The 26064-nt window shown below is 38.5% G+C and overlaps 3 protein-coding genes and 1 long non-coding RNA gene across 11 annotated transcripts in view; 2 read left to right on the forward strand and 2 right to left on the reverse strand.

The window, feature by feature from the left end:
- LOC105423528 (long-chain-fatty-acid--CoA ligase 5) overlaps window positions 1-9216 on the reverse strand; it is a 26574-nt gene extending 17358 nt beyond the window's left edge. The window contains exons 1-3 of one of the 2 annotated variants that reach the window (XM_089082128.1): window positions 8914-9216; window positions 8349-8679; window positions 8125-8265 (exon numbers count right to left, since the gene is read on the reverse strand). In XM_089082128.1, the coding sequence (XP_088938254.1) occupies window positions 8125-8265; window positions 8349-8354 (147 nt within the window). In that variant the 5' untranslated portion in view covers window positions 8355-8679; window positions 8914-9216. Of the gene's footprint in view, window positions 1-8124; window positions 8274-8348; window positions 8680-8913 lie in introns of both variants that reach the window. The other variant, XM_011633296.2, reaches the window with a different exon arrangement.
- LOC148935387 (uncharacterized) lies at window positions 1421-21376 on the forward strand. Of its 2 annotated transcripts, none has more exons than XR_016140508.1 (3): window positions 1421-1701; window positions 16809-17685; window positions 18108-21376. It is a non-coding gene; the product is annotated as an uncharacterized LOC148935387 (long non-coding RNA). The 2 variants fall into 2 exon arrangements; XR_016140507.1 differs by having other exon boundaries at window positions 16809-17561.
- On the forward strand, window positions 9944-12323 carry LOC105423527 (uncharacterized). Its single transcript, XM_011633294.3, has one exon. The coding sequence runs from the start codon at window positions 10566-10568 to the stop codon at window positions 11757-11759; it is 1194 nt and encodes a 397-aa protein (XP_011631596.2). The 5' UTR covers window positions 9944-10565; the 3' UTR covers window positions 11760-12323.
- On the reverse strand, window positions 11789-18486 carry Mtp (microsomal triacylglycerol transfer protein). Of its 6 annotated transcripts, none has more exons than XM_089082123.1 (5): window positions 18350-18484; window positions 17576-17599; window positions 16851-17041; window positions 14670-15326; window positions 11789-14132 (listed from the first exon to the last, which is right to left on the reverse strand). In XM_089082123.1, exons 1-5 carry the CDS (start codon window positions 18417-18419, stop codon window positions 12390-12392), a joined length of 2685 nt encoding a protein of 894 aa, XP_088938249.1. In that variant the 5' UTR covers window positions 18420-18484; the 3' UTR covers window positions 11789-12389. The 6 variants fall into 6 exon arrangements, with proteins under 6 accessions (XP_088938249.1, XP_011631595.3, XP_088938253.1 ...); XM_011633293.3 differs by having other exon boundaries at window positions 16851-17044; XM_089082127.1 differs by lacking the exon at window positions 18350-18484 and adding an exon at window positions 18113-18205 and having other exon boundaries at window positions 16851-17044.
- Window positions 21377-26064: the final 4688 nt, after the last annotated feature.

The following is a 26064-nucleotide window of genomic DNA, read 5'->3' on the forward strand; positions in this document are numbered from 1 at the left end:
CAAATTAAATGAAACGTTATTGCTGATACATGTCAAATTCGGTTAATAAAAATTTGAGTTTGAGCCTTGTCCAAGATGCAAAATTTATAGATGAGAAGGGAATCAGTACTTCATCTTAAATCAAGCTGAACTATTTTTAACGATTAGATGTAACTGTGATAGAAAACATGATAAACAAAAAAGATAGGAATAACAAAAATAAATAGGTCATCGTAGAAGATAAAATCAAATTACGATAATAAGTAATAAAAATTATAAAAATTTAATAATAACTGTAAACTGATTTAAAGATAACCGTATATTTGATGAAATCAAGACCAATCAACGGAGAATAAAATATCTTAGAACCTATTTATGAGACGTGAGATGTGAGAATGAGGATAAAGAGAAACAAGGGAAGCTAAATAATGGAAGGGAAGAAAATTATAAAATTGAGTATAGAGGAACAAGAATCAATAGGGAGAGAAGGAATTAAGAATTGGTAGATAAGTATTTGAGTATCAGGTATTGGTAGGATAGGTATCTGAGATAATATCATCGCTTTACCATATCGCTTTGCTTGTTGAGACCATAATGCTGCTTTTTAATACATATGTACCATTTTAGACATCAATCTCTTGATAAAAGAAGATTCATTTAAAATTATCTAAAATTTCCACAATCACAGTATCCCGATAATCGAAGACATGATTTTCAGAAAGTCGATGCATAGACAGAAAATTGAGAAATCCATTTTTTTTATATCTTTTTTTATATCTTACATATTCACGGTCTTCAATCATCTTTTTTTCTTGTCCCTTGTAAGTAGTCGTCATAGTCGTCGCAGCTAATTTTGTAGGCACCATCGCAGAGATATACGATGTAATTTATATTTATCAGTAGTTATGTATGTCTTCGTATATTAGGCAACGGAAAAAGCGATTGCAAAATCACGCTTTTCAGCGATCAATCGGAAGCTCAGAAATATTCTTCATACATATGAGATGATAAAAAATTTTTTTTATTGCCAATTATCGACTGATACGCTCAATTTGAGTTGTTATTTTTGAGAACAAGAGACAATTTTAATCTATCTCCTGTTGAAAATTAACTCGATGGGATATCCATTATTTAATAAATGCAAACATTTTTTTAATACTCTAGCAAATAATAATTTGATCGTCCTATACGTAATTATCTTTATTTCCTACAAAATTATCTTTAGGGTTATCTTATCTGGCCAAATTTTTAGATACATATTTCAGCAAAACTATCTCCCCCGTGTAAATCACGACAGAACGTATCTAATTCGTATATTGACAGCAGTAGCAGCTGGCCTCGGTGGCCAGCCGGCCTTTTGCAGGGCCTATCCTCCGCGAGATCTTCGATTTAAATATAGGCGTCGTCGTTCTCGACTCTCGTCGTCGAGGAGTTTTGGACATTCGCCAGCGCGAGTATGGCCGGTCGACGCCACACGCATCGACACTCGATCGCGACTAGTGTTTCTTCTCTTTCCGCGTACCGTCCTTCGTTGTGGTCAGGTTTCCTCCAGAAAATTCGGGATCGTCTGTCATTACGGTTTTACGAGACAACGAGATGAGGGAACCGAACCGAACCCCGAGAACTCGAAACCCTCATTAACCGTTTTATGGGTCACTGACTGGTGCCAACGTGACCTGGTGCAACGACAATTTGGACAATATGGGATAGCATGTGGACTAGGTAACGTAAAATGTCTTGCTTTTGTGTAAATTGCTTTTGAAAAATGTAAAAATGAAATTATGTAATCTGGGAAACGTTCTCGACGTTAAAAGTAATCCAGGCATCTCGAAGAAAACTTTTAGTTAAATTCACTAGTTGATTAATCGCTACGCTGAGAGAAAACAGAATAGTTTTGGCAAATGGCAATATTTATGATTTTATATATTTATACAATTATGAAATTTAAGTATCTACAACTAGTTTTTCAAAGTAGAATTGAATACAATAAAAATATATAGTCACGATAACAATAGATGTGAATTATTAATTGATAGTAAAATAGCTAGTCAACTATAATTACATAGTTGTATATAGACTTCACACAAATAGAATATGACATTACATTTTTTTCAATTTAGACATATTATATATTTATGTGAAGTAAGCATAATGCCACAATATCATTAAGATAAGTTTTAAAATATAATTAAAGAATTATTTAAAAAATATATATTGACAACAACGGTATACAATATATAGTTTATCTAATGATTTATTACAAATGACTAATATTTTCTTGATTCTTTCATACAACTTGTTAATTTGTTCTTATTACAACTTTATTATACATAATTGGAGCGCTACTTGTGTACAAATTTCTAGTTACAATTTTCTTCGCCGAGTATAGTTAACTTTGTAAAGAAATTAATTTCCCCATATTTTAATTACATATCCCAGATTCTCACATTATCGTAGACTTATGCGAAATCTTTGTTATCTGTATAAATTACTCTTATAAATTATAAAACTATAATCATTGTGATTGCTGTAACGTCAGTTTATGATTTCACAAAACAGAATAATCAATAAGGGGTCATTATACAAAAGGGGGTCGTAAATGTAGACGTTGATGGGAGAAGAAACGCGAATCGAGTTCACTAGAATCAATATCGTATTCCTCGAGCGAGCGTCTGGAGGGAAGCTTATGTAAACTAACAGGGACGAGGGCCGATTATTGCGAGCCGATTGGTAAGATTAATCTGAAAAGCTCGTTACATTTGTAGTCAGGCTTCGAAAAAATAAGCCTTAGCAAAAGCATTTTCGTCGCCCGATATTTTGCAAGAGATTCCCTTGGGCCGATGTATCCATGGGCCGATGCGTCCATTCTTCGTCTGATGAATGAATCGCGAACGCGACACGGTAAACGTTAATTCCGGCTAATTCAATGAGCATGCGAGAAGAAAAACGTGGGAAACGCGTCTGACAGCTATCGTTTTACCCACTGACAAATTGTACGACTTCGGAATACGTGAGTATTCCGTGTATTTTTATATTTCTTACTCGTGTCCGACTTTAAACGAACAGATTGTTGCAAAAGGCTTCTCTCTCGTTTTTCTCATTTAAAAAAAAAAAAAAAAATCAAGTTTTTTAAAAATGTTTTTTATGAATATCGAAAAATTTCCTTCATAATAGAGAAAAAGTGCATCGAGGTCAACAATGAATGTTCTCCGATTGATAAAAATAGCTTCCGATATTTTGTGTAACGTTTCTCAATTTACAAATTTTTGCATCAATTTAATTATTGTAAATAAAATATTTAAAAAACAAATACAGTTTTTTTATTACATTTTATCTTTGCATAAATGCTTTGTTTACTTATGCAAAGAAATAAACAAAAAAATTGGAGATGGTAAACATTAAACATCACATGCAAAATAGTTAAAGATCTATGATATAATTATAAATTAATCTTTGCATAAATAAAAGAAAATTCGACAGATAAGAAATTAATGTAAATATAGAATAAATTAATACGAATAAAGTTTCAATCTCGATCTTTCTTCGTTGATGTGGATTGGAAAATTTTTTTTTAAGTTCAATTAACTTGTAATATCTTATCTAATCTTATTACGTTCTTCATCACGTGTATCATGTATGTCGTTGAATTGAATTGAAACAGACATTGTCGGCCATTGTAAATATTTAATCGATACGAATTGTTCAGAGGATCTTGAGTTAAGTGCTTTCAACAGCGTATAGTGCAAATATCAATACACTAATCACTTCCTTCTCACAATTGTCGCAATATCCTTTATTGTCTTTTATCTTACGATAATGTCAGTACCCTTTGCACCATCGGCGTATTGCATAAAATGCACAATCACATCTTTATAAATATTTATTACCGACAAATAGAGATATGACCGATTAATGTAAAGTGGAAAGAAATGTATTAAAAAGCAAAAATATTATATTAATCTCTTATCTAACATCTAAATGTGATTATAAAGATAATTTATGAATAACTTTTATTTATGAATAATGTTATTATTAATAATAATAATATTGTGGAATCAACATTACTCAAACCAGTCGAGAAGCAAGATGTTTAATTAGTATTCTTATAATTAGTATTCTTGTATAATCATATATCAAACGATTGTGTTTTGAAGATAAGAAAATTACGTTGCACTTTTGTAAAAGAAGAGAATCCATACTAATTTAACAGCATCCTTCTTTTTTTTAACCTAGTTATTTCAATAGAGTTATTTTTTTTTTATACTCTGCATTGTCTAAGGCTTATTACAAATTCATTCGGATTGATATTTTTTAAAGAACATGCTTGTTTTTCTATAATGTTTTTATATAATCTTCTATTTCCAATTCATATACGTCGAATTTTTATTAACATATCATGTATAATATATATCTTTCGAAAAATGCTTATATGTTTATATATATATATATATATAAAAACATATATATAAACATATATATAAACATATAAGCATTTTTCGAAAGATATATATTATACATGATATGTTAATAAAAATTTGACATGTATATGTATATGAGTTGGAAATAGAAAATATATATATATATATATATATATATATATATATATATACATATACATATATAAATATATGCAGGGTTGGGAAGTAACTCGTTACTTGTAACGTTAGAGTTACTTTTTTTTCAATAACTGTAACTTAATTTCGTTTCTTTTTTCCATTTATAACTTTAACTTAACTTAATTACATTTTTTTAGTAACTAATACCTAATTTAATAGTTACTTTCATCGTTACTCTATATATTTCAAATTTATTTGTCAGTTTAGCGGTATTGTGTCATTCTATCCTTGTTTTATATTTAATGATAAAATGACACAATGGCTACGTTCAACAGAGAAAGCAGTTTTGCAACTGTTGTAAAAATCTTTGATATGATGAATTTTTGTTAGTTTCTCCCTTAATTTCTCATGGACCTAAATGTATAAACAAATCATATTTAAGTATCTTACACAGTTGTAAAGCTGTTGAGTTGAACACAGCCAATAGTACTGACAACCTGCTTGTCACCCTTTTAGGCTATGTTCGAAAACATTTGAGTATCCCCCATGTATCATTTTATCTTTGTTTTTCACCAAATATTAAACAAGAATAAAATGATGCATAGGAACACACTTGGATGACGTTTCCGAACTTAGTCTTAATGTGATTGATTAGATGTAAAATAAGAACCAATCAAATTCGACTGCTATAATAAATTTAAAGTTTTAAGTCTTGCTTAATGTCGTTGCAATCAGTCTTTAGAAATATATTACAAGAAATATATTAAAAATATAAGATTTTTATATTTAAAATAACAATGCACAAAATATTACAGGAAGTAAACAGAGAAATAACTAAAAAGCAACGACTCGTTACTTTTTGAGTAACTATAACTGTAACATGTTATTTTTTTAAATTGGTAATTTGTAACAATAACTAGTTATTTTTTTGGGGGGGGAAAAAAAAAGAATTATAACTGTAATCAGTTACAAGATAACTTCCAATCCTGAATATATGCATGTATGTATATATGTATATGTATATGTATGCGGAATTTATATTCATTTTATAATAATACTATGTTCTCTTTTTTGATATAACTGTTTCAAAAGAGATGTATTTTTTTCTTGATTTTATATTATTTAAAGCTTATTGCAAAATAACTCGGAATGATATCTTTTATTATTAAAAAACAATGTTATTTTTACTGGCCTTTTATTTCTACTCATATATGGAATTTTTATTTGAACTGACATATTGTATATCAGTTTATAGATTAATATATTTCTATGAAATGTATTATATCATATGTCAGTTCAAATAAAAATTCCATATATGAGTAGAAATAAAAGGCCAGTAAAATATAACATTGTTTTTTTAATAATAAAAGATATCATTCCGAGTTATTATATATATATATATATATATATATATATATATATTAATATATTTCTATGAAATATATTAATCTATAAACTGATATACAATATGTCAGTTCAAATAAAAATTCCAATATATGAGTAGAAATAAAAGGCCAGTAAAATATAACATTGTTTTTTAATAATAAAAGATTTAATAATAAAAGATATCATTCCGAGTTATTTTATGATATATATATATATATATATATATATATATATATATATATATGTATATATATGTGTGTGTGTGTGTGTGTGTGTGTGTGTGTGTGTGTGTGTGGAATTTATTTTTTCAATGACATGCTGGTATGTAACCAACATTTGTTTAAAATCTGTATGAAATATACGTACATGTATATTTAATCATTAAATTGCTATCTACATAAATTAATAGAATTAAAGATGCGTACTGAAATATATTTAGCCGGCAAAATTGTAATTGTAATTTATTTGTAATTTCGTAAAATTGAAAAACTAAAATGATAAAAAATCAATGAAATATTCCGGAATAGTTTAGTTATTTGCGCAAAGGCAAAAATATATTGCATATTTATGTAACATGTTGCTCGATTCAAATGATACCATCAATAAAATGTCATATCTCGTAATTTTCCATCAGCAGGACAATAATACAGAATGCGCGGTGATATAGAATCGGAGAATTAAATCAATCAAGTTGTTTTCTAACTTCTTCCCATCTGTTTACGCGCATTGCATATATAGTAATATCGATTTTCACTCGCAAGTTTTCGCAACACGACTTTGCGACCATAGTCAAAGTTCACTTTAATGCGTGTTCAATGTACAATTCCATTTACACTTACACGTCATATAGTACAAGAAATATTAAGAAATAAATCTATGACAATAAGTAAAGTATACATATTTTTAAGTAAAAGAATTTATGATTTGAACAATAAAGATGCAACGGTGCTTCATTCTTGAAAAATTATTTTTTTACTCTGAAAAGCATATTTTTATATCTCTTTACAAACATGAATGGAGAATTAATGTTCTACGAGAGAATGTTTCATAATTAATGGTATAACCGGTGATTCTATATAAAAAAATAATCGAAAATGTAAAATTTTTTTTAATTAAGTGTACACGTATACTCAATTATATCTTAATTTAAGCTCTCGGATATTAGTTCTCCAAAAATCAATGTCAAATGTGTCGGTTAAAATATAATTACGTGTAAATTTGAAATTGTTTTTCCGAAAATAAAGTAAAAAAATTTTAATGTAAAAAAATTTTACGTTTTCGATTATTTTTTTATATAGAATCACCGGTTATACCATTAATTGTGAAACATTCTATATATATATATATATATGTGTGTGTGTGTGTGTGTGTGTGTGTGTGTGTGTGTGTGTGTGTGTGTGTAAAATTATAAAATATGATAAAATATATGATTAAAATGCACAATAAAATTTGAAATAAATTTTATCTTGAAATATGATAATTATAAAAATAGAACGATAAAGTAGAATAATAAAGTAGGATTTATAGTAGACTGATCCATTTCCGATGTAAATTAACTTCGATCTTGATTTTTTTTTACCTTGTTCTATTCTTGAAAAATAGACATGAGTCATTGTCATTCTAACTTCTATCGACATTCCTTGCTAAATACGGGTAAATCGATAAAAGTCCATTAAATCTCTGAAGGCCATCGCAATTAAAATATTTTCGTTCTTTCAATAAAATCCTGTCTTTCCAGTTGGAGAAAAATACTAAGTTTCAATCGGAAGGATGTGATCCTATATATTTCAAAGTGGATCAAAACTAGGTCTGTTCCTTCCAATTTCGTTGTTAAGCTTTTCAAAAATACGTTCGGACATTACGAGCGGAAAGAGTCATAAAGGAGAAAAATATGAGACCTCGCGAAAAGGAGTTAATAGAAGGGGATCCTCGATTGTAACGTAGCGACATCTTATTTGCTGCTACAATTTTCGAGGAATTCAATCGTTCGGAAGAATTCGTAGCTGTGTGCGAACACGTGATGTACATATTTCTGTTACAGAAGTAACAGAAATATGTATCCAATTTAATATTGGCCAATACTGGAAATTACTTATCTTGTGTATTAAGAACAGACTAGAAGAGACAAGTGTTTTTAATATTCGAAATATGAGTAATTAATCACTACAGCTCCCGGAATTAAATTTCTATAAGAGTTCCTTACCGATAGAAGCACCGATGCCTGAGCATCGAGCGGAAAGAGCGGTTTCTCGGCCGTCGGTCTGGAAGCCCAGTAAGCCACCCCGGTGACGAAGAGAGCGCCGGCCGCACCACCCAGATACGGCAAATAGTCCTCGAGGTGAGACTGTAACACTTCGTTTAAGAACGTTTGAACCGTTCGGGAGAGGCTGCCAGGCTTACGTAATGGGTCCAACGCGACGGTACTACCTGCATAACGGCGGTTTAAGGCAGATAGAGTGGGATGATGCGCTACGTCTCCCGACGAGAGTCAGCCGACGACTTTGCCTGAGCCGAGCGATCGGCGGGATCGCGCACCAGACCGAGCGACTCGAGCGACTCGGTCTCGTAAACAAGTGACGTGACAAAGTTCGAATCCCATCGTCCTGATTATCCGCGGGCCGCGGCGGCTATCTGGCGAGGAGGCCCGTTATCGAGGCGCGAACTGCAAGCAACGTCAGCCGCACAGAAATCCGCCGCGCGGAAATCGCTTCCGAGTGCGCGGCGCGCCTCGGAGCGACGGAGTTTGCTAGTCCCGTATCTTTCGCAACAACGACGAAAATATAATAATCTCGAGTGAGACGGATGGAGTGAGAGAAACGAGAGAGAGAGAGAGAGAGAGACAGAGATAGGCAGACAGAAAGCGAGCGAGAGAAAGAGAAACGGGGCGAGAGATAGATGAAGAGAGCGAGTGAACGTGCGAGCGTGCGAGATACCGGCGCGCGCGGCCGCGTGCTCGCTCGGGTAAAGTCGATAAGCGATAGCGTGTACTCACTGGCGTAGGAAACAGGCGAGAAGAGCAAGGCCCGCTGCTGCGATTTGCCGCGCGAGGAGGAAAGGCAGGCGCGGGTCCTCTCGGCCAAGCTCGGCGGGCTGTTGTTTCTTCCCCCTACGGGGTACGACGCGGACTTCGAGGAACTGAGAACGGAGGATGGCGCACCGGGGTGATCGCGGCTTGAATGGCCGGAGAAGAGGCTTAGGTCAGGGCCACGGCATGACACTGCCCCTTTTCTCTCGCCACCGACAGACAGATTCCGCTCGCTCGTTCGTTCGCTCGCTCGCTCACTCGCTCGCACGCTCACGCACGGATGCGATGCGGACCCTCACTGCCGTAAACGCGGCGCCATGACGTCACCCCGCGCATCGCGCCGGCGAGGACGGCGCGAATCGATGCCGGGCGGCCGAACGGGCGCTGCGACGACCACCCTTTCCTTCGTCACGAGCAACGGCGGCCACCCCGACGAAAAAACGATAATCTACCACCGCGCGCGCGGCGCACGCGTGCCCGCTCGATCGCGCGCCACGAAACGTCGCGCCGGCCGCTGAAATTTACACGACCCCTCTGTATTACCATATTGGCATACGTCACACGTCGCTCTACCCTTATTCCGATACCTTGAAAAATGAGGGGAGCTGCACGTAGAATGTGTGAGACATGTTCAAGTATATATATATATATATATATATATATATATATATATATATACTTATATATACTTTGACGAGGATCAATCTGTCGATTGATTTAGAGAGAGATATTGCCATTCGTTGAACATGCTGAATACTACAAGATTATTCTATTCTAATCCTTGGAATATACAAATAAAAGTGAAAATACAAAAAATATCTGGAAGAATAACGTATAATTATTATACACGTAATTATGTTCAACAATAGAGCAAACATTTTTTTACAAAAACTAAATTTAATGATATAATCTTTCTCTAAAATGTTCTATAGTGTTAACTCTCTCTCTCTCTCTCTCTCTCTCTCTCTCTCTCTCTCTCTCTTTTTCTCTCAGAAATCTGTGTAGTAATTTAATTTTTTTTAATCAATTAAGCGTCTCGCAAGATATAAAGTTAGGGAAGATTTTTTCATTGACATAAAAAATTTATCATCGATTTCCTGTTATCGTTATCGTCTAAAGCGACGAGCATCTTCAGCTAAACATACCGACGAGCATCGCTACTGGCGGGGTAAATATGCTAGGGTGGCTCGGTCGAGTGGTAGTCTGCGGTAGATAAGGGGATTCCACGCGGTAACTTCGAACGTCTCGATTGGCGGCTATTTGGAGAGAACGGACGTTCTCAGCTGGAGCTCTCATGTCCGAAGGATGTTCGCAGTCCGAGATAGACCGACACCAGTACCGTTCGATCGTTCGATCTTTTGGAAGTAAACATGGATTAAAAAAATCCATTCAAGAAAAAAATTTGAATTTTTTATATTTTATAAAAAAAAAGAAAAAAAAAATTAAAATAAAATAAAACGAAAGCCGTGCATCTGTGCGAAAGTAAACATCTGTTAAATAAATATATAAAAATAAATTCTCGTAAGCGCCGCGATTTTTATAAATTTTATTCATTTTTATTAAAAAATATATCGAAGATCATACACAATATCTGAGGTGCGGTATCGGATTTGAGTATTATGAGGATGTGTTTCCCCGATAAAAAATGGTCCGCGATCATTCCACCTTCGTCGAAGACACAGTGCAGCACTGTCCATCGAGGATTTGTCACGCGAGCCCCAGGATACTGGTTCCTGTTAATCGTAAGTGCGTTTTTTGTCTGTGGCTTATGGAAGACCGGATCGGTCGGCCGTTGGGGTTCCAGCATGCGCGCGAAAGCGTTGATCCACTTCGATCTGTCGATCCCGTCGTCCTCATCAACCTTGTCCTCGTCATTGTCGTCATCGTCGACATCGTCGTCATCGACGCCGCGTCGACTTGCCCTCGACAGGAGCAACGCGAGACCCTCGCTCGACGCCGCACGACGGAAACATCGGGGCATCCTGTCTAGGTACATGCTGCAGCTCTATCATCGGCGCCCGGATGCTGACGTCGTCCGCGCGATCCAACCGGTGCACACTTCCGGTCCGCTCAGTGATGGCGGCAGGATCCTGGAGTTCGCGATCCCGTCCGTCGACGTGGACGAGACGCTGGAGGCTGCAGAATTGTTGGGGATAGCCGGCGCGATAATCAGGGTGCGATCGTTGAACGATCTGCCGACGATGAACACGAGCGAGGAGATTCGAAGATCCAGGAAGGACGACGCCTGGCGGGCCTTCGATGTCACGTCCCTCGTCGCCGGCAGAAACGGCGGCGACGTCGTCAAGCTCTACGTCCACGGCAGGTCGACGTATCGCCCTTACGGCGACAGCCCGATTCTTTTATTGAATTACAGCAAGACCAGAAACGTCCAGTCGCGCTATCGTCGGTCGGCGGAGGAGCAGGAGGATCAGGATCGTTGGAAGGACGAGGCGCCACGAAGACGACGTCGCAACAGTTGCCACCGACGTTCCATGTACGTGGACTTCGCCCTGATAGCGTACGACGAGTGGATCGTCGCACCCCCGGGGTACGAGGCTTATCAGTGCTCCGGCAAGTGCTTCTTCCCGTTGGGTGATCACCTCAGCCCGACCAAGCACGCGATAGTGCAGACATTGATGCACGGCGCTTTTCAGGCCAGCGAGAACCTCGCCGGCAGCAAATTCGTCGGTAGAGCTTGCTGCGTGCCCACCAGACTGGCACCCACGAGTCTGCTCTACCTGGATGCCAGGGGTACTTTGACCTATGAGTATGGTTACGAAGACATGGTCGTCTCCGAGTGCGGTTGTCGCTAATCAATGACGCTGGACGAAGAATATGTGTCTTTCGTTTCTTTGTTTTTTTTTTTTTTTATTAACAGAATCACAACGCTTGTCTGTGTCATAGCACAGGGGAACAAGCTTACAAGCAAAATACAATACAATTGAACCCAGATGCGTAAAAATCTTCAAGGAAATGAAAAAACGCATTGTATTCCCATTGTGTAACAAAAGTAAAATTAACACAACGAGATGAATCAGAGATTAACTATATTTTATAATTTTTATGAATAACAGGGATATGAAGTGCAGTTTTCAAAGATTTTTTATTATTATTATTTTATATTTTTTATATTATTATATTTATTATATTTATTATATTTATTATTATTTTATTATCTAAAATTTTGACAATATTAATCTCGTACGGGATCAATATTGGGTAACGAAGTACGTTCGGTTAACTTTAAACATCGAGGTTCAAGTGTAACACTATCCATCGATTTAAACACGTTGTCGTATAATATAGTCAGAGTTCACCCTTACACTATCGAGGTTCACAATGGTAAAAAGAGAAAAAAAAAACAGTTTCATAGTCCAGTTTCATAGTTATAAATTATGTATAATTAAAAAAGTCCCATTGAGCAATCTTTGCGCTACTTTGCGTTAACTGAACGCGAACTTCGCGCACATCTCGTTGTTCTTTTGATTGAGCCTGTAGGACCTGCCGGGTGAGTGAACCTTCGACCATTGCGTTTTCCTCAATCTATGCCGGCTGCCGGGTATTCTCTCGATCTTGTAGACCTGATGCTTCACCGTGGTGACCGGTTGGCTTAGTCTCATACAGAGTGACACCGGCCCGGAAAAGTCCACGTCGGTGGACAGTTCGAGTTTCGGCTCCATCGCCAGTGTGAATTCCGATTTGCTCTGCACGAAGCTCGTGTGCACCCTGGTGCCGCCGTGAATCATCACGCCGGCGTCCATCTCCACCAAGGATTGCGCGTTCCTCGACCACAGGCTCAGCTGGATCTGGCCGGCCAGGTCGAAGCTCACGGCCCCCTGAACGTCAACCTCGGCGACGAAACCGGATCCCAATGGCACATATTCGCTATGACTATACAGGGAAGCGAGGGCCTGGAAGGCGGGGGTCCTCTCGGACGCCGTGCCGGACCAGACGTGGCCCATCAGCTCGCCTTGACCCGAGAAGAAGACGAACGGTCGTATCCCAACGCCGAGAAGATCTATCTCCATTCCAGCAGTGGCCACGTCGTCATCAGCCTCCGCTCCTTCGTCCTGGCTCGAGACAAAGCTGCCGAGGCCGCTGGCGAACAATCCCAGCGAGAACATTGCTTGCCGTTGCTCGTTACTCTCCAACACGACATCTACGATGCCGCGCTTCAGGAGGCCGGAGTACACCTCCTGAATGGTAACCAGGGAACCGTTGACGTTGGGCGAGCGCAGGAAGTTCCTTGTAAAGGCGGTGCTGAGACCGCGCTGCGCTTGCACATGATAATTGTTAATCGTCGCGTTGGCGTTCGCGTACGTACTCAAGTACTCGGCGAATCGCGCGTTCCTCTCGGCAATTTGTTCCAGACGTTGACTCAGGTACTTGCGGACCTCGTAGGCCGGGTCGTTGCCGCTCAAGTACTCGACGAGGTCGCGCAGGACCTGCTCGGAAGGCTCGTTCTCGAGGAGGATGTCCAACGCGATCGTTCGCGCGCTGCTGTCCCTTCGCGGACCTCCGATCTGATAGAAGACCCTCCGCGCCGCATCCTTCAGCTCGTCAGTCACGGCCTCGCGCGGAAGTGCCAGCAAGGCCCGCCAGGCGGCGACACTGACGGCCTTGCTGTCGCTCAACGCGTGCACCAGCAGCGTGGATATCGCCGCCGGGCTCTTCAAGTTTCGCAGACCTCGTAGGAATTTAATCTTGCACTCCTCGCTGGTGCAAGTCTCCAGACCCAGTTCCAGGCTGACTCGCGACTTCTCGATCATCGTGGCGGAGCCGTAATGCCACGCCATCGCGCCTGCCGCAAGTGCGTAAGTCTCGGACACCTTGTCGTTCTGCATCGTCTCCTCGGAGCGTTTGAGGACGTCCTTGACGACGTCTATATGCGGCGTCGGCGAAAGGGACAGGGCCCAGAGGTATCTCTCGGTCTCGTCGCCGGTCTCGTCTTGCCGCAGTATCTTCATGGCGGCTTGATGAGCGGGCAACGTAGACGCGGCGCCGAATACGTCCAGCAATTGCATCTTCATCTGCCGATAGCGTGGAGCCTTCAAGATCTTATGCAGCTCTTCGGGCGAGGCGTTCCTGACTAGAGGTAGAAGCTTGAGGAAAGCCGACGCAGATTTCGCCGTGCCTAGCGCGGAAGTGGTTAATGCCTCGCGATATTCTTCGATCGCCTGATCGATCTGCAATGAAATACGTATTTAATAATATGAAGTATATATAAATAATAAAATTCATATATTTAAATATATAAAATGTTTTTATTGTATCAAATTTATCAAAATATTTTTATTACATCAAATTTATAATTTTATCAAATAAGCAATTTATTATATCAAATGTTTATTAATAATTATTAATGTATTATTCAATGTTTTAAAAAAGTAAATGAGAGTAAATTAATGTGTTAAACGTGATGTTAATCTCTCTGAATGTATATTAAAACTTTAGAAAACAATAAAAGAATTATTTTGTTTCTTAAAACAGTCTAACATTGCGTTCGCGACAGAACATTTAAAATTCTTAACTCTCTGTGTAGTATACAGTGCATAACAATGCAAATATAACAGACAACGTTACGCAATCAGCGAGTTCTTATTTATTATTTTTTTTTTTTCAATTTTATGCGTTGGAACGTTCTTTATCGGTAATTATATTTATCTATTCCCGCCGTTCAAGAACAATGGAAGCAGACGTCAGGACGGGCTAGAAAAGTTTACCGTAGGACATCCAGCGTCCGGACATATGGCCGGCACCGGTTGCAGCTCGATCTGGGCTTCTTTGTATTCGGGCTTGAGCAGCATCACCGCGTGCCTCGCGGAATCCGCCTGGACCACCGTCGCGCTCAGAGCCTCAGAGCCTGTCTGCTTCAGCATTCTCTCCGACACGACGTTCGTACCGACGTCGGATTTGGACACCAAGGTCATCCTGTGCAATTCATAATCGAGCACGTGCTCCGGTAACAGCGACTGCGTCAGCACGTACGTGGAATTGCGATAACTCTTGAGTTTGACGGCGAACACCGGGTTCGGGTGCTGCCTCGGCGGCGGTAATGTACTGTGTACACAGGCAGTCTTCAGTTTCTCGATAACGTTGTCTCCGGATGTCACGTAGGCCACGTTGCAGAGACCGGAAGCGTCCCGTTGGCGCACCTCGTCGTCGAGCGTTCGATACTGGAAGAGACTAGCTAGACCGCGTTTTAGGTTCGCGGATGACGCACTCTCGGCCGGATCCATGTACACGGCCTCGACGTCGCCGTGTCGCCAGACCACGAAGAAGGGCTTCTCGGCCACCTCCTCCACCTTGGACGAGTGCTCGACGAACCCCTCTGGCTCCGGAGCTCGCCGGGACTTGATCCATAATTGCGGTGACAGTAACTAAAAGAAAATATTGGAGCATTAGTTATAAAGAAATATATCAGAATTCATTATATTTATGTGAAAATCGTGAAAATTCTTAAATATGCATAAATTGTGTCTGCTCGATTTAAAAAAAACTTTCGAATGACCCTAAGTGATATGATTAAAAATATTTTATCGATAATTACTATGTTAACAGTAGTATAACGTGAGTTCACTTGAATAGTAATATAATATTAAATTCAATATGTGAATTGTATTTGCATTAATAAATGATATTTTATAATTTAAAATTTTTCTCGATATTCGATATATTTTCAGTAAGGGTTAGATTTTCTGTTTTCATAATGCATAAAGATATATAATGATATATTATATGTATTTAATCGGTGGTTGCATAAAATTTGTTACCAACTGATTTATTAATAAATTATTTTCAAGGCTTCTTTTTCGAGAATAATTCCAGAAACATTTTATCACTTTCTCAGATAAAGGGTTATCAATATCCACTGCAAGTCCGGCACGACCTTCCTCAGTATCAACGAATATGTTTTTCAAAGCATTGAAATCTTCTCGGAAGTTTGGTGCTTTGTCTTGCACTTAACTACAAAGCCTTAAAGATAAATGAACCTTAAAAGTAACAATGATATGCCATGTACATATTCCAAAGCGTCGACTTATCTGGTCGTGAATTCCGTTTATAATTGATTATAAAATTGCGCAATTATAATAAGAACAATTGATAACGAACGTATCCATATGGAATGCAATATATAATTATTATATTTTTATGAATAATTCCTTTCTTCTATATTATATTTGCGATAATATAAATATTTTCAGAGAAAAAAATAATCACCAAAAAAAAAAATAAATTATGTATAGAAATATTTGTTTTTTGAAAAATTAATAATTATTTATTATGAATAGTTATTTCTAATTCACAAATAAATAAAATAAATATAATATATGAAAAAAGGAAATCACACTAATTTTCTCTCTCTCTCTCTCTCTCTCTCTCTCTCTCTCTCTCTCTCTCTCTCTCTCTCTCTTCCTTTTTTATCTTATCAGCAAACTTAAAATTACAATAAAATGATGCATAATTTTTTCCAGAAAAAAATAATTACCAAAAAAATAGTTTAATCAATTTAAATTAAATTTATTTATTTATTTATAGAAGTTATTATAGTTAAATTTAATTAATTAATTTATTTATTTATAGAAATATTTATTTTTTTGCTAAGTTATTTATTACGAATAGTTATTTCTAATTTAAATAAACTTTATGACCTTTACCATATGAAAAAAATCACACATTAATCATGCTCTCTCTCTCTCTCTCTCTCTCTCTCTCTTTCTAACCAAACTTAAAATTATAATAAAATAAAACAAATCAAGATTGAAATAAATAGACACCGTAATGAGAGATTTTAATGAGAAATTTTAATAAGAGATTTTTCACTATATATATATATATATATATATATATATATGTTTCAGTTCATGAAATTTGGAGCAGGATAACGATGAAAAGTGTCATACCTCGAATTTAAGTAGAAAGATATTAGGATCGTTGGAGTCCTGCCACAATGCGGTGATGTCCAGCTCGCCGGTCAGCCTGAAGCCGACATCACCTCCGGATTTCGATGGTGCAGCCTCTCTGAAGATAAGCGTGTTCATCAGATTGTATCTGTGCCCGTTTCCTATCTCCCAGCCCTTGGTGCCACCAGCAACTGCTGCAAGTATCACACATAATTTCCAGCAAGTGCTCATCATCGCGCAGGAAGTTATCGTGAGCTTTAATGAGGTAGATGCGTTTTGTGTGTGTGTGTCACATGTGTGTATGTGTGTATATGTGTGCGAACCGAATGCGCTCGACGACGTCACCGATCGCGAGTCGTACGCCGACTGACAACGACGCATCAGACAGACGACGAGGATCGCTCCTCTCTCGAGACAGTAGAGGAGAGAGTCCACGACACGCACGTGTGCGTGCGTGCGCGTGTGTGTGTGTACGTGTGTACGTGTGTCCCATATGTATGCGTGCTTAAACGGAATGCCGTTAATTCGCGCGAAGTCCCTGTTACACGACAGTCCCTGTTACACGACGGGCGAGAATGGGGCGTCACGTGTGAGAACCTTTTCTTTTCTTTTTTTTTTTTTAATCTGATCTTGTTGCGTGAAATGATTCGACAAATTTTTACTAGCCCTGAGAACCGACGCTTTCCACTCTTTTAATTAATCGACTCGATGGTGAGAATAATTACCTGGTGCCATTCGACAGTACGAACCTGCAAAAGAAAGATTCCGTCTTGAATCTCTCATCGAGAAATGAGGATTATTGTATTCGATAAAATACATAATATATCAGCTAAGGGTAACATCTTTCTTGGTGAAAAAAAAAAAAAAATTAATGAAAAGCATACTGTAGAATAAATTTTTTCGCTGTAAAGTAAATTTTTTTTCGCGATAATATCTCACGTATCTATTTGTCTATCAAGACACGTGCTTGTATATAGACTTAAGAGATCTTTACACAGGATTATACAATTTGCTGATACCATTTGTTAGTTTTACTTATCGTGTCTCGACAATGTACCCACCGCGCGCGAATGTACACTGATATGTGTAACTTTTCTATTATTCCGTTCCGACTAATTTTTTTTTTTTTTTTTTTTTTCCTTTCTTTTCACGGAGGACCATATTTACCACAAATTTAACACAAAGTCAAACGTGCTACTTTTATATGTAAACTTCTCTTCCTTTAAAACAACAACAAATGATTATTCACATGTTTAGCTTGCCTTTCCACGAGGAGTCGCACTTCGGGATCTATCGAGGCATCGTACTTCAATGAGCCACCATGTTCCGGCCGGCTCGTACGCGTGCATTTTTCAATGAATGACTTTATGGCGACGGGGGAAGCGAGGGGAACGACCAAGGGGAACGACGGGGAGGGGTGTGAGGGGAGAAGCCCGCTCGGACAGGGTGGGAGCGGACGAGAAAGGCAGGAGGGCTGTAAGAACCGGCGGATAACTCACCGAGGAGCGTCAAAAGGTAGACCAGGCAGACGACGAGCATCCTGGCCGTTTCTCGAAGACGACCGTCCATCCTTTCCTCGATCTCGCTGTCGTCCCACGCTGTGCCGTATCGCGACGTCCGTTTTCGTTCCGCTCCGCTCTTCTTCTCAACCTCTACGAGTAAACACGAATAATTACACGGGGCAGACCTGCGTTATCATGGTCCCCGGTACAGAAACCTCCCTATCCCCCCTCCCCTCCCCATCCTTCGTTCGCGAGCCCACGCTGGGGGGACTAACAGAATCCTTTGCTCGGCTGGGTCTCTCCTCCCCCCCTCCTTCCCGCACGCACACGCACACGCACACGCACACTCCTGACAGATGTAGAGGAAAACGAATACCACCGATCACTTCAGACTCGGTATACTCGCGCCGCTCTAGGTTGTAAATCACACACGAGCTGCGCGCGGAACGTGTAATAACGCGATCGCCCGATAATACGCCGTTACGGCCCCGATAAAACCGTCGTGTAAGGCCGCGAGATGCGCGCGCGCGGAGAAAAGGGCCATTACGAGTGCGGAAGCCGGCCAATTTGTCCGATCCGGACTGACGAGTGCGCGTTATACCGAGTGTCCCGGGCTCTCCTTTGGTACTCTTTCTCGCCGACGCATTCGTCGAAGACCAGAAATGTCCTCTGGACTATTCTACTCCCCTCTCCTTTCGCCTCGGATCTATTCGCGTAATTAAATAAGTCAGATGTACGGTCGCTGGATTGAGAATATTTTTTTTTTTTTTTTTTTTTTACAAATATTGTAATCAGCCGCGATAAAACAAGGGGAGAGAAAATTTACTTACTTAGTACCAAGTGGCAAGCACCTGGATTTTGGCAGTATACTTTAATACGCGCTATCGCGAAGTTTCGTTAATCACCGTTTGATAAAATTTTTTCTCTAACTTTTCGAGCGTAGATATAAAGATCAGATGTGGATTATGGAAACAGGACGGATTTAAATGACAATCCGACGGCACTCGCGACGTCTGTACGTCTGTATTCGAAGGCGAAAATTCATTCCGAAGTGCGAGCTGGTGCGGGCTGGAGCGAGGACTTAAAATAACATTTTGTTGAAAAACAGTCTAACCGGATCGGAGAAGACGAGCAGCAGACGGGCAGATCCGTATAAACTTGACGCTCACGTACGACGAAATAGCACACACGAGAGCGAGATAATACGCATAATGGATCTACGAGAGGCGACTGTCTGCTAGGTCGAAAGTGACCACGTCGAACGGGGCCGTCATTCCGTTCGAGGCAAACAGCAACAAACGTTCCCTGGAAGTGCTCTTATCAATTAACCGTGGCCTCTGAACCGCGAATGACCTCACCGATATCGTCGTTTCAGCTGATTTCTCGGTCTTTCGTCAACTCACGAAACGAGATACCGATACGATGACAGGGACAAATATGCCGATTAACTTCCGTTTATGCAAAATAAATGACCTTTGGAAGAAATGGAAAAAATAAACGATATGTGATAAATTAAACGAATGAATGGAGATTTCGTGAATTGCGAGCTGCAACGCAAAAAGCTGGCTGCGCCAGTTGTTTATTCATTTCTTATGGGAATAATTAAAAGTAGAAATAAGATTGATGCGGGATAATTTAGAAATAAATTTGTGAACTTTTTATTTTTGTTATTGAATCAAATATATTTATTAATTAAATATTAATATATTTTTCTTCTTTTTCTATCTCTTTCTGTTGGACACTCATCAGATTTTCTTTAAATCGTGTCTTTCATGTATATGATCGATTTAAAAGTTAAATGAACTTTTGAAGAGAGTATGTGTCGATATATAGGGTGTCCAGTTTAGAATATATCCCTTAAGATGGCACAACAATCTACTTTCTGTAGAATTTCCTATAGAAACGCAATATTTTATTACGATAAAAATAAATTTTTTTATATATTATTCATAATTAAATCTAAAATCAGATTTAATTATCTATATTGAAAAAACTGTATAAAAATAAAATGTTAAATAAACACATTGAACAGTCTGGAAAAAGACGCTAACTAGTGTTCAAAGTGCGAGCCACTTCTCCACTTCAGATCGATAAAATAACATTTGTCGGCAACGAAAATTACGATAATTATACATGTATTACTTTTCTATTACAAAAACGTCAAAAACTTTAACTATAATATGTCAAATAATAATCAAAATTTAAACAGAAAGTCATTATTATTTAGTATATCTTTCTTAATAATCTATTTAGAAAATATTCTTTTATTAATTATATATTATGATATATAATTCTGAATATATATAAATGAATTTTACTAATTATTCAATATAATATAAAGAAACTTAAAATTTATAAAAATTTTAATAACATTATAAATTAATAAAAAATTTACATATTTTTGTTTAATATTCATCTATTGAAACAAATATTCGTGGAAATTGTTATTAAAATAAAAATTTGATAAAGAAACTTTATTACTAATTTCTATAACTATAACTATCACTATATAGATTTTGCAAAAATTTGGCAGCATAAAATTACACTTTCCACTCCGCTTCTATTTGTAATAATCATTTTACAGGCCAGTGATTCTCTCGAAAATGCAAAGCTTTACATTTCGGTTATACATTACAATTTTGTCATAAGTAATTTTCCGAATCCAATGTATGCCATTATTCCATTTATTATTGCATGTTATAATACGCACATAAATAAATAAATTTATTAATTAGCTACTCAAATATACATAAACAAGCTGAAAGGGCGGAAATATCGATAGCGTCGGATAATTAGCTCTTTTTATGCGTTATTTCTTCGGACTAGAGAGTGATATTTTTGTAAGAATATCGAAAAACGACAGGAGTGAGAAGAAAAGTGAAAAGTCTCGTGTAATACCTGCACATTTGTACAAGTTATTTCAGAAAGAACGGCCGATATTTTACAAACGTCACGTTATCACGAAAGTATCGTTATAAAGAAGAAATATATAGCAGCTATAAATAAAAATTGAAAGCAAAATAATTTGTTTTATTAACTATCGATTGTATAACATGTAACAAATAACAATAGCCCTCAACTTCCATCATTAACATAACACATCCATTATTAACATAACATATTAAAAAATACTTTGCCAATTTTCTTATTTTGTAAATTTCATTGAAATTAAAATATTATTTCTAAAATTTTATCATATCATAAATTCATCATCCTATCTATCTATCTATCTATATTTTAAAATTAAATTTAACATCTTCTAAAAAAAAAAAACCCATAAAAGTTATATATTTGACAAAATAAGAAATCTTTCTTTTTAAACTTATGACCTTCTGATCTTACTTATGTGTTAGCGAAATATATTATAATTATGCGATTTAAAGTATTATTAGGTATCGTGATTTTTGTCGCAGGTGTCGCGAGCTTTTTTTCCTGAAACATCCTGTACAAACTCGCGGAAGTAACCGTTCGGAAGCCGCAACGAACGAACCAACGAACGAACGAACGAACGAACGGGCGAATGAGCGAGCGCGAGCGCGCTAAATAATCATAACTCAGAGAGACATTTGTAACGCCAGCCTCTCGCTCGTATTTATCGCTGTTGTTGGACGGTTTGTTGCAGCAATAACGGTAATGGGCCTCCCCTGCCTCCGGTCTCTCGTACTCCCTCTCTGCACCGCCACCACCATCACCACCGACTCGGTTCCTCTCTTTCTCTCTCGCCTCACCGGCCACCCCTTGCCGAGCGATTTATCCTCGGGTAATTAGCACGGGTAATAATTAATGCGGCCGCGCATTGTGCTAATTATCAGCGAGAGAACCTTTTAAGAAATGAAAGAACATTCGAAATAAAACAGGGCGCCGCGAGGACGGTAAGGGGGGAGGTAAGAGGTGGGCACGTCGGTAACGGCAAAGAAGAGCGGCGGGATCGAGGGTGTGAGAGGGTGGAAGAAAACGGACGAAACGGAAAGAAGGAGGAAAAGGAGGAGGAGGAATGAAGAAGGCGGGAACTCTTCGCGACAACTGCGCGTGTTTGTACAGGGTGACTCGGTATCGTCGAAACGTCTCTTCCTGATCTCAAATTCTATTGCAAATCTGAAATAGAATAGAGAGAGAAATTCCTCATTCAATACTCCAAGTCCCGGTGGAATCCCGGAAGAGTTTCCGCAGACGTAGATTCTATCCGTAAAATTAATTGAAATATAAAATTTCATTATTCGTCTATTATTCACCGTGAAATTAATTCTTAATTTACGATTTAAGTTTAAAATCCATAGAATGTTTGATTTTCATTTTCAGCTGCCCTCCGCGAATTGTAATGGTCGTTATAAAATTTTTCCCACCGCGGGAGAGGGTGAGCCTGAGCCGTTTGTTATTCCAAGAATTACAAAGGGAGGAAGAGAGGTCCCTCGCGCGGAGGTAAAACCCCCCCAGTGTACAATTCCCTCCGGAATTAACTTGCAATATTAAATAACTATCGATCTCTTTAATGCCCAAAAAAATAATCCGTCTACTTCTTAAATTTCAATATTTGCGCGGTTGAAAGGGTAAGGCTGGGTCACAATCCTGGATCATCCATGCACGCGCGCGCGCGCGCGCGCGCGCGTGAGAGAGAGAGAGAGAGAGAGAGAGAGAGAGAGAGAGAGAGAGAGAGAAGGATGCCCGTGCCCGCGGACTCACGACAGCCAGCGGAGTCGAGCAGCTATCCATCAGGCTGCTTTTGTCGCCCTAATGAGAGCTTGAATTATTCAACCTAGAGACTCTCTCTTCTCCCGTCCTCCCCCCCCTCTCCCTCCCCCGGTTACCCTTAACGTCGGTTCCCTTCTACCGCGTCGAGGCGTCCGCCCATCCGCAACGTTCGTACGAGGCCCGCTCGCGTTCGCGACGCTTAAAAGTTCTTCATTCCTGTACACGCGCGACCATTAATGTGCCTCTCCTTCCGGTTAACGACAAAAACCGAAAACGGCTTTCCGCCGTTCCAAGAGAAATCAATTCGAGCATCAAAGCGACGTCTTTGAGTACGCGTGATAACACGATAAGGGGGCTGATAACACAGGACGAATGTCACAAGATCGAGAAAATGATATTTTTGTAGCACCATCGCAAAATATCTGTAACCCCTCTTTAAATTATTCCGCCTGTCTCGTTGTCAATAATATTGAATTTTTCACGGAAGGCAGCGCTTTAATTGCAATTAACATATACATGAATTCGCGCGCGAAATCTATCAGAATATATATTTTTAACTCTCAAACCGTATAGTGTTACCGATCTGGTGGCATAATATTCATATGCATAACTTTTACGCGGCTCTCACTCTCCTTCATTCCATTTAAATTTACCCGTTATACGCTGAAATGTACAAATATCGTTTTTAATGGCGAATATTTCGTACGTTTGTGCCCGGCGGTTCGGTGGCAAAACATTAAACGCAATCAAATGAAAATGTGATATCAAAATAACGTGATGGAATTTCTCTGTGAAGTGCATTAATAAGCGTTAATAATCACATAAATGCCGTCAAGGTATCATATTCCGGTCTAAGCTACGAACTAAAGAGCTTGACGGGCACAGAACGAAATTATGCATATATCTTCTTGGCGGTAAACTCGCATCGGGTTTCGTTTTTGTAATAATATAATTTTACAAGACTTTGACGTGCCATTTTTTTTAATTAACAAAAGAGGGGGAGATTATATTTTTCGAGATCGAATTATTTAATTGTTACGAATGATTTAATTTTCGAGGTCAAATCTATCTAAAACGCGTTCGCGATACTCCTGTACCGTCCTGTACCGTCCTGACCTCACGTCTTCTTCTTTTACGACGATATTAATAACATTGATAACGCGCGACGAGGACGCGCGCGAATCAGGATGCGCGAGGGAAGCCGCAATTCCGACGGCAACCTCCCATCTAAGGCCACTTCCGGAGTAACGGCCACCGGCGAGAGCGCTGTCGACCAATTTCTTAAGAATTTTACAGCCCCGGCTAAACTTTCGTGATTAACTACTTCCGAGTTGTTTTCAAAAGTGGAGCGTATATTACACCCCCGCGCTTGAACACTCTCGGGACGTCGTTTCGGTTTCCACGGCGGGAACGCCTAAATACGAGCTTTTACCGGCCGACCTCCTTCGCCGCAACGCCCGGCAGCGTCCGCATTCACGGCGCCTCTGTGCGCAAAGCTCATTTCCCCACCGAGATAATTGCACTGTGATATCGCGCGGCTCATCCTTTTTTTTTCTCTCTCTCTCTCTCTCTCTCTCTCTCTTTTACGTCCTTGCGCGACGAGGCGGCCGCCGTTTCCCAGGACGACGGCTTTTATTGCGCTTCTTTACGCGCTGATGGCTTACCCTTACCTTTACGTTTAACGCCGCGGCATCCCCCGAAGAAACTTTCTAAGTCGATAAAGCTCCCGCCAACTATTCACCTTCGAGATTTTCGCATACGTCGCTTGCCGGATGAAAAGATACGGCGTGTATACGGCGTGTTCTTTGTCGATACAAAAAAATGAATACAAGAAAGAAATTCTTTTACGTGTTTTCTTTTCTTCATTTCAGAGAAGATCACGTTCTTTAATTTAAAATTAATTTTTAAAAATGTATGTATCAATTTTGTTAATTATTGTAGCATAAATATTTACAATCTTGGGTACAAATCGACTCCGCAAGAATTTTTACAATTTAGAAATATTTCTTATACACACAGTCTTGTGTGATATTCTTAACTTTATTATATAGAGGGTATTTCTTTCTAACTCGATCATTTAAAATATCTCTGTTATTTTTGTAACGATACGAAAAAGTATTAAAAAAAGTTATTTGTTTCAAAGAGGTAAATATTATGATAGGCAGCATTTTTTTAAATGACTATTATTTTACGAGATTTCGAGATCATCAACATTTTTTTAAATGCGATGGCATATTTACATTAATACAGTAATGTAATTCATAAAAAAAAAAACAAATTGAACTATATGGAATATGTTGATCTTAAGATGACATTAAATATAAAAAAGTCATATTTAAATGTGATTTTTTTTTATTTAAATCAACATGTCCTATACGGTTAAATTTGTTTTTTTGTAAAACACATTATTTTTATTACTACGTTAATAAAAGTATGCCGTCCTATTTAAAAAAAGTATTGATAATCTCGAAATGTTGAGTTACAAAAAACACTCTGTATATTGCAAAGAGTATTATGAACAATATATACATTCGCATTTGTAATATCAAATAACGTCAAATAATAGCGTCACAGATGAAGTTTTAACATCACATACATTTTTGTGCTTCCAATTTATAAAAAAAAATCCATTATTAATATTGAAATCATCCCTGGAAATAGTTACGCGTTCAAGTCGTTACAATTACGCGATATCATATACGTAATTCCCGGTCGTTTCCCGAATAACATGGGATCGTCCCGTTTCAGAATACGAACGGGAAACCTTGACATCCCTGACTTTCCCTCGAAACGGAAAGTGCGTAATCGAAGAGGGAGCAAACTCGCTCGTAACCAATAGAACGCATCAGAGGCAAGGAAGCACAATCGCGAAGACGTTGGCGCTCGAGGTAAAGGGCCAGGACGCCGTCAGAAAGGGGGAGGGAGGCACTTCGCAGAGGGGCAGAAGGGACGAAGGGGCGAAGGGAGAATGGGCGAAGGGAGAACGAAAGAGGCGGCCGGGCCGCTACATCCGCGAAGCTATT

This window comes from Pogonomyrmex barbatus, unplaced genomic scaffold (assembly GCF_055798465.1).
Source record: "Pogonomyrmex barbatus isolate J1 unplaced genomic scaffold, ASM5579846v1 scaffold5, whole genome shotgun sequence".
Lineage (NCBI taxonomy): Eukaryota > Metazoa > Arthropoda > Insecta > Hymenoptera > Formicidae > Pogonomyrmex > Pogonomyrmex barbatus.